General features: G+C 30.7%; 3 protein-coding genes across 3 annotated transcripts in view; 2 read left to right on the forward strand and 1 right to left on the reverse strand.

Moving 5' to 3' along the window:
- LOC131853581 (ubiquitin-conjugating enzyme E2Q-like protein 1) overlaps nt 1–7362 on the forward strand; it is a 31680-nt gene extending 24318 nt beyond the window's left edge. The window contains exons 3-6 of the mRNA XM_059204511.1: nt 3318–3510; nt 3844–4045; nt 5053–5297; nt 5982–7362. Of these exons, the coding sequence (XP_059060494.1) occupies nt 3318–3510; nt 3844–4045; nt 5053–5288 (631 nt within the window). The 3' untranslated portion in view covers nt 5289–5297; nt 5982–7362. The remainder of the gene's footprint in view (nt 1–3317; nt 3511–3843; nt 4046–5052; nt 5298–5981) is intronic.
- A 1592-nt stretch (nt 7363–8954) lies between these two features.
- LOC131853582 (NEDD8) lies at nt 8955–9970 on the reverse strand. The gene is made up of 3 exons (XM_059204512.1): nt 9814–9970; nt 9605–9735; nt 8955–9200 (listed from the first exon to the last, which is right to left on the reverse strand). Exons 1-3 carry the CDS (start codon nt 9829–9831, stop codon nt 9116–9118), a joined length of 234 nt encoding a protein of 77 aa, XP_059060495.1. The 5' UTR covers nt 9832–9970; the 3' UTR covers nt 8955–9115.
- Nucleotides 9971–10342: 372 nt separating this feature from the next.
- On the forward strand, nt 10343–14619 carry LOC131853579 (transport and Golgi organization protein 6 homolog). The gene is made up of 5 exons (XM_059204509.1): nt 10343–10657; nt 11057–13059; nt 13143–13362; nt 13570–13721; nt 14251–14619. The coding sequence occupies exons 1-5, from the start codon at nt 10606–10608 to the stop codon at nt 14551–14553; spliced, it is 2730 nt and encodes a 909-aa protein (XP_059060492.1). The 5' UTR covers nt 10343–10605; the 3' UTR covers nt 14554–14619.
- The last annotated feature ends 303 nt before the right edge of the window (nt 14620–14922 follow it).

Raw genomic sequence — 14922 nt, forward strand, 5'->3', positions numbered from 1 at the left:
GTAATTAATATTTTCTGTAACTGGTGCAAAAAAGTGTAAAAATAAATAAATAATAATAAAACAAAAAAAGCGATTTTATTTTTAACGAGCAACTTGCGCTAGCTTACATGGGCCCGATATTAGTTAACGTATAAGAACACCTTCGCAAGTAATGCATTATTTTAGAGAAAATCTTCATAAAATAGGTTCCCGTGTTAACTTTAAAAAATGAGTCCGAGATCTTTGTTTAGAACTTTTAAAGGTGAACAATTTCGTCATACCTATTTTTGCGTATTTTTTGAATCGGAAACACTCAAAATGAATATTTTGCCATATTATTCATTGCTTTTTCGTTCCTATTTGAATTTGGTCGTAGCGTAATATTATATAGCTTATAGGACTCCAGGATAATATACTTTTTTAACAGTGCAAGAATTAGAGATATTGGTTGCATTGTGTGGATATGCTGACATAGTAATTGCCTATCGATTAGGCCATCAGTCTGAATCCCCTCCTCTCAGGGTATACTATTAGGTAATACATGCCGGATTAACACAGCATTATCTATCCAACCATAAAAAATATATACCTTATGGAAAAACTAAAGAAACTTTTTATCCGGTTTAAAAACAAACAGTAAATAATTGCAGCTATAAATTTCTCAGTGCAACTAAACCGGTCTTTGTTTCTGTTTCACCTGCAGAGTTGACATAGTTGAATCGCGGTCAATTTTTTATTGTGGTAATAGGTTATGGTAGCCGTCGATTTAAATAGTCACAGACAAGAGTTGCACAAGTTTTGAGTTTGTAGTACTAGTAGTATTATCATTGATAAGACATTTCACATTAAGGTCAATTCAATGTATGTATGCGTGGCTAATGGATTGGAAGCTGTTTATGTAATCTATTTTGCATAAATCTCCTGCAAGTCAACGACCCACCGGAACGTTTTACACCCGTCGTGTTGCCGTCTTAGTTTGGATACAATCCAACCGCAAGATTTGTAATAAGCAAACATTATTTACGACCTATTTTCGCTCGTGGATGAACGAATTAATTACCCACGTCTCTGCTGACTACCACTTACCTACTCCATTCATATTTATGTCAGGAAATGGCACAGTATGCCCAATCCAAAATTGTTTTGCGAAGACAATGTGGAGATTAATGTAGGTTACCTACTACTCATTGCTTATTATAAATTGAAGTAGGTACAGCATAGAAATGTGACACATTGTATACCCAACTATACCTATAAAATGTACTACAGGTTAATTAATTTAGATACTTACGTTTCTGTAGACAATTTTCACATACAGCGCCATCTAGGCTCAAGCTAAACAGGAGCTTTTGTTGTGGGGACTAGACAACTAATAGATATACTTATATACATTCTTTGTAAAGATATATGTAATTTATAGGCCACCCAGGCCGATATAAGCAATCAAAACCGCGATGGAAATAAAGCGTTATTCTAAACTGATAGACCAGCGAAGTCGACATTTGAAGGAACAACTTGAAATATTATGATAATTATAGTTTTTTTTTTTTATTTTAAGAGAGAGAAAGTATCGAAGTCATTAATTTCTTCAAGTCTACATAAGACTATAATGTAAAATGTAATATAAATTTATTACTTTATTATTGTTAATATCTATCTTCATAAATTGTGATTATTAACTATTTACGCGAGCGATGAAGTGCAATATTGTGTCCAATATCTAATGCTTTCTAGAATTAATCGACTTCATTTTTATTGCAGTCCATTTATGTAATGAACATTATTTAACAAATTCTGAAATTATATATGCAAATTATATTAGGTAATATTGAAAAGTATTACCTTTAGTCTTAACTATATATTCTATATATAACTAAACCTATATTCCGTTGCAATGCCCGCATGAAATAAAGCCCATTTTAACTAGCTGATAATTTTGCTATCCATAGATAAAAATATTTTTAAAAACCCTTAATTATTTCTTAACTTTATCCGTCACAAACAAACGTACCTACATACAAACAAACAAAAGAGAATTTTTTTTTTATTTATAATTATAATACAGGTGTCGTTACATATATTTTTAAATATTATATAATTTGATGAGGATATTTTAGGTAATCGTGTTGAAATCTCTGTAAATGAAGTAGACTAAGGACCATTATATACCCAGAGCGCACAATATTATTATGTGTTTAAAATTCAAATGGTGGAAACGACCTTACTTACTTAAGTACAACGCATTCTGAATGCATAAGTAGCTGTTATAGCCCTTTATGTTTGCAATGTATATTTTATCTTGTTTGCAACAAAGGGCTAATAAATACGTAGAAATAACAGTAGATATGTACCAACCCATTTAATTAATTTAGCATCAAAGTAACAAACATTATAATTACACAATTGTAATAGTTTGAACAAGTGGTGCTTCCTTGTATTGTGGGCTAGATGATAAGATAACCGATAAATAAATATACTAGGAAGGAAAAATTATGAACTGTACTGCAATGAAACCGAGTGTATTCTAAGTTTCGAGAATACTAGCTATGCCCGCGGTTACTGCCGCGTTAAATTTATACTATATATTAATTTAATACGATTTCACAGCTATATTACTGTAAAGTGTAAACAAAATCCGTTCAGTAGTTTTTACGTTAAAGAGCAACATATCCATCCATCTATCCATACTCTTTCGTGTTTATAATATTAGTAAGATTGTATCCTAGTAAGTGTCTGTAAATCTGTAAACGTGAATAATGAATATGATAGGTGATATTCATTATTCACGTCTACAATATCGACGGAGATCTCATTGTTTGACATCCATTAGGTGAATATAAAAATATTCGAATGCTGAAACTGGACGTTGAAACTGGTTGTTTGGAATGCAGTTATGCGATTCCCACGTTAAGCGAACGTATAAGCATTTGTGACTCAGTTGTCATTACATTATATACATTATCGACACGGCTGGTCCTCTTAATGTCAGTAATGAGTGAAATATCGAATGCAATGACTAAAGTAAAAGTCATTTGACAAATGTAGAGTAACACGCACAGTCATTTCTGAATACCCAAAGTCCGTTTTAATGTACCTTCGAGTTGCCTTCATGTATACAGCAAAAATAGATAGATATAAAAGTAAATTGCTTAAATTATTGAAACAATACTTTTTATATAGTCTATCTTATGTCACCATAAGATGTAATTTCACTACATAGTCTCACCCCAAAATCGAAACACAACTTAAAGTACATAGCAACTGAATTTGCTCCGACTGAGGGTAGACGAGTTTTTAAAGTTTTACAAGTTCTTTATGTTTACACCCTCTATTTACAGAGATGGCGTGAGCCCAGCCGAAGCAGCAGCAAGTTTGCCATCCAGCCCTGGTGCCACAGCGATGGTGAAGAAGAAGGCTGCCGGAGCCAACGAGGTTCGCGAACGTGCTGCGGCAGTCCGCACGCGCAGACTCATGAAAGAGCTCAAAGAAATACAGCGATTGCAAGACAGCAGGCCTGAGCCTATATTTACGGTACGTACATTTTTTACATACGTGACAAACATATTATATATACCTACATATTGAAAATATCTGTGACACAATAGAATGCTCTTTGTTTTTCTTAAATTCCTCATCTAATTTGATTTCAGTTGATGTAGATGGTTGATTATTTTATAATGTATTTATAAAACAATAAATAAATAGGTACGTCCATTTTTATATTTGGTATGGTCTTTTGTAGTCTCCACCTTACAATAAGGAGGTTTACCTTGTAGAGATGCTATCATGCTGGGAATACCTAAGTATGAGGGCGTAGGATAATGTTTTATAAGTATACCTAAGTATTACTTTTCTTACTTTCAGGTGGAATTAGTAAATGATAATCTATTCGAGTGGCATGTGAGACTACACCAGATAGACCCCGAGAGTGAGCTAGCAGGAGATCTACGTGAACTGCATATATCACACATTCTACTGCACCTCATTTTTCCAGAGAACTTCCCCTTCGCTCCACCTTTTATGCGGGTCATTGAACCCAGGATAGAAAAGGGCTTCGTAATGGAAGGTAAACACTTATATAATTCTGTCATCAGCGCCATCTAGTTTATAAATGTGATAAACGACAAAATGTATTTAAAATTAACTAATATCATATTTCAGCGCGGCTCATCGAGGTTACTTGTGACCCGAGAGATGGTAGCTACTTTGCCCAAAGGCTAAGTATGGCCATTCAAAAAGGCAACGCTGCCAGTATCTTAGGTACGATGCGATGCCTCGATGTGTCGCATTGGATTACAATGATTGTTTGTATTAATGTATAATGTTAACAATTAATTATTACTGTTAAGTGTCTGAAATAAACATCATTTGTTTCTATAAAAAAGTGAATAAATAAATAGTAAAGATTAAATATAATTACAAATGTGATATAAAATGTATCTTCTAGAACAATGTTATAATTATGTTTATTTTTTAAAATTTTAGGAAAATTGTCTTGCCTATTATATACAACTACGATATTGTTTGATCAGTTCCTTTCCATAACAGCCCTCGAAATGTGAAGGGAAGAAGGAATAAATTAAAATGAAGTTTAGAGTTTATTTTTTTTGTTTTTTAGCATTTACGTATCTAGAGTAAGAAACGTTTTTCCAGAAGATTAATAGATATGTAAGAAACCTTACATCTTAGTCCTTTGGAATGCCAACGCATGATGCACCACCGGCGTCATGTCCCTGTTGCTGGTACCTATAAACAACGGTTACCGCTCACCACCTGGTAACCCATAAGCTTGTTTAGTATTCTGGACACAATACAACTAAATTATTCGGTTGGCATCTATGAATTTCATATATGGAGTATCCAAATTGGTCGAATTTATCATATTGAAGATATGAATTTCCAAATATTTGTTAATAATATTTAGGTAGGCACTCATAACTTGGTAACCAATGAAAACAACAAAACTAAATGGTTGAATAAAATTGTGATATTCGTAAAATATTAACCATAATGCTATATTATCGAAATGTACCTACTGTATGTAGCTACAAAATGTATTCTATTCATCTTCAGGGGGAGCTATCTGTATGGAATTGCTGACACCTCGCGGCTGGGCGTCAGCATATACAGTAGAAGCCGTAGTGATGCAGTTCGCCGCGTCGGTGGTGAAGGGCCAGGGTCGAGTGGCGCGGGCACCGCCGAGACCTTCGCGCGAGTTCTCCCGCCGACGAGCGGAGGAAGCATTCCGCTCCCTTGTGAAGACACACGACAAATATGGTTGGGTCACACCATCCCTGTCTGATGGTTGAATCGACAAGGTTCGTAAATGTTTAACGTTTTATTGTAATTAATTTCATATCTAATGTACATAACTGTTATATGGGTACCTCTTTTTTTTTTTAGGTAATAAATGAATAATGGAATTGTCTCCCTGCTTGCGGTGACGATAAATACTGGCGGGGCATCTCTGAAGGATGATAGGATGAGATGTTAACTAGGTATTAACCACGATGGTTACCAGGGGAGATCGCGTGGTTAATCCAACATTGTTAGCAATAGCGTTACTATTTTACATTACTAAGAATTACTTCCTCTTTGGTGGGTACCTAGTTGAATAGTTTAAATAGGCCAATTTGAATAAGGCCGTCTCATAACAAAAGAAATATTTAATGTTTATTTGACTGTAGATGACTAGATTAGATTTAGCAGTGAAATTGCACATAATAGATAGGATATAGTTATAGATAGATATATTCATGTCTACAGACGACCCTTACCGCATCTTAGTTCTAGTTCATTTCCTACGACTAGCTAATAAAACTTATCATTATCATCGAACATCGAAACAAATTTTTATGTTCTTACTTTGCCAGTCACAAAACCTACAACTGACTTATGTATCTATTGAATAGGATGAATCCCAAACCACTTAAATACCTATTATTATATTAATATTAGTACTTATAATAAATATCTACTAAATATATTTGTCTTATTTTCAGATTGCGCTGGTCAACTGTACCTAATGCAGAATTGATCTCTTTTAGTTCTTATTTTAGCAGTAATCACCTAGTGCAAATTTTTACAAATGCTCTGCTGTGTAATTAAATAGTTCAATTTTTAATAAGTGGATTAAAAATATTAACAAATGTAGTTACATTATAATTACCATGGATACTATAAAATTATTTAAAAAAATACTTTTTTATCACAGAAATTGTAAAATATACATAATAGAAGTCTTAAAGTGTCTGTACTTGCTATTTTCCATTCGTCAATTTAAATATCCCCTCTATCTACCAATGTAAATCACAAAAAGGTCCTAGTCTGCAAAATGTGTCATAAATGTAATAAAATTTATGATATCTACTCCATTATTGATATTTAATTTATATCATTATATATTTATATATTACCTACTTACAGTGTTGATCATTGTAATAATTCGATCGATCGAAGTTTAAATCAGAATAATGTACCTATATGCCAAAACTATAATCTAGCAGAGTATATCTATATATTATTTGTATATCACACAAATTTTAAATACCTTATGGTAAATTCTACTCATTGTAAATATTGTGCCAAACATTTTAATGCTCATTTCTTGTAAAGGTCTTGAACTTTAATATCTGTTATTGAATAGGAATTTATGATTTTAATATTATTATATTAATAATATTGACATTGATGCCAATTCTGACTCCTGTATCTGTACTGATAGTTTTCTTTTTTACATTTTTTACTATTATAAAATAATTATCGATCTTAGGCACTTTAATTCTTCACGTCAGGTGTTTTAATGTTTAAAAACCTTTAATTCTCCATACTACTTAATGTATGTGTAAGTTCATATTTTATAAAATGCTAAAGTGGATATGATATCCAAAGACATAAAAACAAAAAGTGGAAAAGAAGAATAGGCAACGATGTCAACATAAGGTGTTCACCACGTGCGATCATATAACGGTGTCTAGATTAAATATGTGCATTTATATAGAACATCACTAAATGCCATTTAAATGTTTAAACAAGTCATATAAATTAGAATTATATAGTGTTTACTTCATATTTACAAATGACCTCAGAAATTTTCACAAGAGAACACTTCTCAAAAAATGTTTTAAAAGGAAATGTTTCCGTCCCAAAGTCATTTAAATATTCTTTTATAATATAAGTAAATTTAGTAGTATGTATGTATTCTGAATCCACCGATCAATAGTCGGTAAACAAAATTATTTTTTTATTCTCATATGAGAAATACGGTTAATTTGTTTTAACACTACAGAAAATGATGGCGTTTATTTTTACGCTGTAGGTCATCGCGTTAAAGTGTGACACAGAATAGATTTAGTAATACTTTAGTAGGTATACCTACCTACTTGGTGAACTTAAGACACTAACTTTAGATATACCTTGTGCATTTTATGCTACACACGGCGTGCTTTGTGTAATTATTGTAGTAATGTCAAATTAATTAAAATCAAATGCGTTTCCATGAGTAGGTAAATGCTCAAATTAGTAGATAAATTCTCCTTAATAGGTATGTGAGACGAAAGGCTTGTGGTAAAATAAATTTATTGTGAAAATTAGATAAATTATTATTATGTACTACTTTATTAAATTGATGTTGATACTTTGTTCGGTGTACCAAAGATTTATTTTTATGTAAATTTCATTCAAGTGCAAGATGTGTATTGAAATCTGGATTTATATATGTACAATGTTATTATAGGTGTAATAAATAATACCTACATGCTCCGACCTCATTTTAATTATTCCAATTCCTCTTGCAGTTTGTGTGACGTTATCGTCATTAAAATTGGGGAAACAGACATACAAATAAAAAACATATGTAAGTCGGTACATCACATTATTTGATCGCGCGATAGTTTCTTAGGAATTTATGGGTATAAATTCCTCGGAACCATGACCATGGTGGTTTGATGGTTTAATTTTAAGTATCTACCAAGTGGATATACATACTAAACTGTCTCTCCTGACAAGATGTTCAGTACATTTTCAGGACTAAACAGCTGAAAGAATCCTAATTACATTTCACATAAATACAAATAAGAGAATTATGGAGTACCTACCTATACATTCTTTTTCTAATTTCAATTAAATCCTTAAAAATCTTACTATGATTTTGAAATTTGTAAGACAATAAATTTTACAGAACATTAGGTCACATACATCGCCTTTATGAATCACATCACAATAATTTTGTTCAAACAAAATCAAAATTAAAAATGCTATATAAAATTGTATTGGATTGCACAGTTAAGAAATATAAAAATAGTTCTTAATTGTGGAATCCAATATAATTGGGATTGTGACCAAAGGACAGATCCTGTATAGGACTATGACAATATTTCAGGTATGCTATAAATTATAAAGCATGGATTTTGAGAAGACTTGGATTTACTGGAACCCAATTACTAATCAGATATAGAGATAATGATTCTGCTAGGAATCACACACTACTTGCGACATAACTTTTACCACATCTATTCGTAGACTGATTGCAGGATGGATACAGAAAAAAATTATAAATAAAGTTTTAAATATCATTTAAGAATTATAAAAAAGACAGTTATTTCCATTTGTCTACAATTTGAATTAGAATTTGAATAAAAACCAGGTTTAAACTAAGAAGTCTGTTGGTTTGATTATTCAATTTGTTACAAGTTTTTATGAGTTTAAACACTTGTCATGTTGTTTGTCTGTGTATCTAATACTACAGAAACTTAATCCCTTTGACTAAGACTACTTTGAATTCCCAAAAGGTAGACAGTTCAAATCTTCCTAGTCACAAAAAGTTAATTATTTCAATGTTTTATTATTTATCATGCATGGCTGCTTTCCAAAGGATTGAACAATTAAGAGTAAAATAAAAATTAAGTATCACATACAAAATTTAAGTCTCAAACTATTAGTAACAGTTTACCTTTTCACAAATAAAGGTCTGAACAGATTTTTAAAAAATTATAATGTATATAGATGGATATAGATCATCTTCTATCTCAAAGTACGTACAAAATAAAAAAGTACTAAAGTATGTTATGTTGACTTTATACAAGAGAAAATAAAATTATAATTATAAATATTAAATGGAAATTATCACAACAGCAGATCATTCTCCCCCTCGTAGTGCTAACACCAAGTGAAGTACAGAACCGCCTTGCACTTTGTAATCTTGTGCAGTCTTTTCATCATTCCTGCAATATAAACCAATTGTTTCATAGTTTGCTTATATTAAACAGAAGGATACTCTCACACTGTGACATAATCAAAAACTATATAAGATTTACTGACCCTATTTATGAAACAATATTTTAAAATTTCAGTATTATCCTACGTTATGAGGTGGTGGAATATCTATTAAATTCTGTTTGTACATAATTTAGTATACAAGTATAATATACAATATTTTAGTACATACTTGTATAAAGTATAATATTCTTGAAATGAAATTTCTTTATAAAGAATATAACAAATTTTGAGCAAATTCTCATTAGATAGTTTATCAGTTGTAAAATAAAAACACTACAATTTATTGAAATACTTACAGGTGTTGTTATAAATGAGTGCCGCAAACAACAAAAAAAATTTGAAAACTTACATCTGTTTTCCTGAAAATATTAGACGTTGCTGTTGGGGCGGTATGCCTTCTTTTTCTTCTACTCTCTCTTTAATCCTCTCCACTTTGTCCGTAGGCTCTATGTCTATCTCAATCTCCTTCCCTGTGAGCGTCTGAAATTCAAGAATGTAGGTTATAATAAAATATAACAAAAACAAAATAGTATGGGTTAATGACAGAAACAAACTTACCTTAACTTTAATCAGCATTTTGAAATGTGATACTAATAATAAAAATGCCTAATGATTTATATAAATAAACAAATTTTACAGTTTAATATTTAAAGGTTTAATTTTTTTATGCAGACTGATATTATAATCTATCTAGTCATTCAATTTCAGTTTCACAATTCACATTGTTTGACAAAAAATTGACATTGACAATAAAGTTATTACTGACACTGAGTAAGTTATCACAACGCTTTTATTGACGCACAAATTGCACAATTTATACAAAAATTACAAGGATTTCCACTCTGGAGTTGATACTAGGGCAGAGGCGCTGCCCTGATACCCCAACCTCTACCCTCCTAAATGGGTGCGGATGACCCCTTTTAGTAGTTTTGTAAGAAAATCTTTACGGCTTATAGGCTCTATGGCCACAGAACGTTCTATTAGTTTTACAGCTTTCACTGAAACTGACTGAAGATTGACTGAATGATGATTCATTACATGAATGACTTATATCTGATCTGATGTTCTGTCTTCTGCTTCTGTTCTGTACCCTTGCTAATATATAAACCAAACTCTTTAGAGTATTATGTTCCTTGATATAAACAAATACAACAAATCAGAATATATTTGTTATATTTCTTAATTTTGATTATATAAGTTATTTTATCTTAATATATTTTGAAAAACAAATTTCATGTAATAAATAGAATATATTTGCATATTTAGTTTTCAGTTTAATTTCATATTATCATAAATGGTTATACATTAAAAAAATTTCAGGTTACTTATTTAACTTTTATTCAGTCAGTTATGATGACTGTTGATAATATATTCGAAAACTTAAATAAATTAACTCATGAAGGTGAGTAACTGGATATACATTTATATAACCAAGCCTACGGTCTTCTTGTTTTACCTATCTATTCACAAACATTATTGTATTTTTATCGGGATTATAAATATAATATATGTGATTAGAATTGTTAGAAGTAGAAGCACGTCCAATAATTCAAATGGACGTGAGGCAACATCCAATCCTTTTCATTATTAAAACAAGCTATGTGATTATTGTACAGTGGGTACTAGTGTAATCTGTGATTAAAATAAAATCCATATTGAACCGTACGACAATATTTAATATTATGTTTAGTATAATATTGCCTCAGCAATTTATATTTTCAGTATTTAAAGTTATATTTTTTTTATATAAACTTAAATTCCTAAGTATTTAATAATTTATTTTGTGTTTCAAACAATTTAGATGGACAACGAGAATATTTGGCTGTTTTATTTACTCATGTAAATGAAGAGACTAATGGAATTATTGACAACCAAAAAAACAGCTATGATCGTCAAAGAGTATTCATTCAAAAAATTATGAAGGAAATTGATGACTTATCAAAAGAAGTCATTAGAGATGATACCATACTTATTAGTGTCAAAAACCAAAAATTGCTGAGGACATCTTATCAATTAGTAACATCCCTAGGTATTACACCAAGCTTAATACCAGGTTTGGGCATCAACTTGTCAAAACGATGCACATCTTCAACAATGTTGCCTAGACTACTGTTAAATGATGAGCAAAAATATGAAATGTTGACAGAGTGTGCAAATTTCTTTTCGAGAAGTTATAAAATACCTGTTTTAAAGAGTATTATCATATCATTACATTTATCTGACTATTTGGCTGCTTTAATACAGTTGGCCTTTGCTCCTCTGAAGAAACCTGGCACATACACCAACTTTGCAATGACAGAAGATAGATATAAAACTCTCATGATAGACAGGCAAAAATATGTACAAATATATGAACATTTAGTATACAATTGCTTCCAACCAACACTAATGAAAGAATTATTGGTATTGCAAAGTGTAAAAGATCCAGCTCCTCCTACATTTATTAGAAAAATAATAGCAAAAGAAATGAGCAGAAGGCTTTTGGTACCTGGTGGATTGTTAAGTCTAATTAGATGTTTTATTGAAAGCTACAGTATTGATACAGGATTTGAATGGAAAAAAGTTGATATGATTTCAAAAATAGTCACTAGTAAACATGGTTCAGGTACAGAAGAAAACTATTTGGACAATATCTGTAACCAAATAATGCAAATATTGTCTCTGAATAATACTCATTATATAAGGACTGCAACAGCATGTGCTTTGAGTTTGAAACAAAAATACCCAGAATCCATACAAGTAAACATATTAATAAAAGAAATATTCAATGTTTTTGATTATGACTATTTGGTCTCTAAATCTAATTTACCTGGTACTATATTATTATCATCTCAGGAAATTGAACACAAAGTAAATGTTCTGTATGCATCTCTTTGTACAACTAGGCTAGATTGCTCAAGTTCATTGTTACTACCAAATCTTTATGTTCTTTTCTTACTTGGAATTAATAATACTAAAAATGAAGAATTAGCTGTGAAATTAAAAGATATAATATTAAAATCTCTTGAGCAGTTAAATAAAAATGAAATAATATTATTAATCCAGAAATTTTTATTTGGAAAGAATGATGCTTTAATACTTATCGAAGAATATGATGCAGGTCTTGTTTTAAAATATGTGACTTCACAAAAAGAATATCCAAAAGAAGATACAATAATTTATTTTCTAAATATTTTAAAGGCTTCATCTGAAGATAGATTTGTTCAATGTGTATTTGAAATATCTTTGGAGCTACTAATAGAAATAAATTTAAAAAGGCAAACAAAACCTAATCAAGATTTGTTAAGCCTAGAAGATGATGTTATCCTTCTAGATAACATTGATGCAAAGTACTCCATTGTTCTTCAGCTGCTCTCAGAAATATCTACATTACCAAAAATCATTTCATCTTTAAAAACAAATCCAGTTGTAGTATTACACTTTATAGAACATTTTATAGTAGAAAATCAAGATTCTTCAAATGATGAATGTATTACTATTGCATTGATTTTACTAAATACTATATTGTCAAATTCTAACAAAACAAAAGAATTGGACAAAACACTTAATGGATTAATTCCAGTATTAAAAGCTATGTCTGTTAAAACAGCAAGTTATAATAATATTTTGTGTGAAGAAGCAATTTCCTTGCTTACATCTAAAGATGTGATTAAATCTGAAACAGAATTTGGAAAAGCAATGACTGATGTCTTTGATGACCTACTGCCAGTAAGAACTCATGGTGTGATTGCGCTAACTAAATTGATTGAAGCTAATGATCCAGAAACAATTTCAAAGAAATATTATCTATTTTGTCTTTTCCAGGTAAGTAAAGTTAATTTTTAAGTCAGTTTTAAAATGTATTTCACTATATGTATAGGTAACATTTTGATTTGTGTAACTTTCAGGAGTACCTCAAAGACTCTGATTCCTATGTATACTTGTATGCTATCAATGGAATTGCTTCACTTGGCACTTATTGCACTGAAGATGTGTTACATGTTCTGTGTAGAGAGTTCCTTGAGATATCATGTGACAATAATCTTCAAGATAAAGCCAATCAAAATAAAGTTGCGGAGATGAGAATGAAGATTGGAGATATCATAGTAAAAGTAATTAAAAAACTTGGTAAGTTAACTTTAAATTACAAATTAATTATATTATTTGATTCTGTAATCCAGTAGATTTTTAAACACCATACTTATATAAGATTTCACACACCAGATATTAAGGGGAATTTTCTCACTTCCCTCAGTAAATTGTGCAGCACTTTTAAAAGAGTGATGAACCATTTTTTAATAACTCCTCACTTTCATATTTTTCTTGCTTTTGCAGGTGATATGGCAATAGTGTACAAAACATTATTGCTGAACACAGTGCTATGTGGTTGCAGAGATGATGATCCATTAATTAGAACATCTGCACTGTCAAACTTGGCAGAAATTGCTTTAATGTTGCATTACAAAATTGGATCCATTATTTATGAGGTATGTATTTAAAATATAACAAAACAAATAATAAGTCATATATGTGGGATACTTCAGTCTTACCAATTTTGCCGCTAGATAGCTTACTTTGTAAGTTATGTTTCAGTTAAGGCGAAAAATGGCAGTGAAATTACAGGATATGGAGCCATAACGTCTTAGTCCTCTGATAATGGACAATGACAACGCACAAGTATCATGGACATCAAATGATAGTGTGATGTCATTATTTACAAATAAATTTTGAATTATTACGCTACAGCGCTAATTAGACATATTGTAATTCATATTGCTCTAGTCTTTTGCCTAGCCATCACCCTAGCAACCATTTAGGTACTGGAGCACTATAAAGTAATTCTAACTTTCTATTTATCTCGCTCTTTACATAATTTAGTAAGGGCAGATATTAATTGGTCCGAGCTATGTAACTACCTTCTTTGTTGTAGCAAATATATATATTTTGTATTTAGTCCTACAGAGTGAACTCAGAATTATTTATATTTTAGACTTATAATAGTACCTTTTTTTGTAGGTATTACACTGTATTTGGTGTATATTAGAAACCGACAAAGCAGTAGAATGCAGGCGGGCGGCCGTAATGGTAATAGGAAGCTTACTCAAAGGACTAGGTAAAGAAGTATTGATAGAACTCAAAGAAACTCTACTACCTATATATAGAACTTTAAAGAGCCTATACAGAGATAATAATGAAGACCAAGTACTCCGACTCCATGCTCAGTTAGCACTAGAAGAACTGAATGACATAGTCAAAGAATTCCTTTTTCCTGAAGTAAAATTAAATAAAAAAATTTTTGTTCTAGATTCAAATACCTAAACTTCTCTGTATGTATATTGTATATGTAAATATAACGAATTAAACCCTTTTCAAATGATATATGTATTTAGATACTTCTTATAAAACTTAGAACGTTATTTTTATATGTATGAACAATCAGGTACATAAAGTTCAAAAAGTTGCTACTGATAGTGGCAAAAGAAATAAATTGGAATGATAGAAACTGTAATTATTTCAAAGCAGGTCAAGGAACAAAAAATTACCGCGTGAAATAATCATAACGCCATCCAGAGATGATCATAGAGTGAACATTTAAAAATCTAACATATACTATTTAATAATATATACTAAATAGTATATGTAGTAGTATTTAACATTTTAATAAATCCAATCAAAATCTATAATCGG

Source organism: Achroia grisella, unplaced genomic scaffold (assembly GCF_030625045.1).
Source record: "Achroia grisella isolate CSIRO2021 unplaced genomic scaffold, CSIRO_AGI_Agris_v1 utg903, whole genome shotgun sequence".
Classification (NCBI taxonomy): Eukaryota; Metazoa; Arthropoda; class Insecta; order Lepidoptera; family Pyralidae; genus Achroia; species Achroia grisella.

Coding starts and splice junctions, on each gene's coding strand:
- LOC131853579 (XM_059204509.1), top strand. CDS start 10,606: ATGATGACTGTTGATAATATATTCGAAAACTTAAATAAATTAACTCAT. Junction 13,060..13,142: donor ATCTATTTTGTCTTTTCCAG/GTAAGTAAAGTT, acceptor TGTAACTTTCAG/GAGTACCTCAAAGACTCTGA. Junction 13,363..13,569: donor AAAAGTAATTAAAAAACTTG/GTAAGTTAACTT, acceptor TTGCTTTTGCAG/GTGATATGGCAATAGTGTAC.
- LOC131853582 (XM_059204512.1), bottom strand. Junction 9,201..9,604: donor ATATTTTCAGGAAAACAGAT/GTAAGTTTTCAA, acceptor TTTATATTGCAG/GAATGATGAAAAGACTGCAC.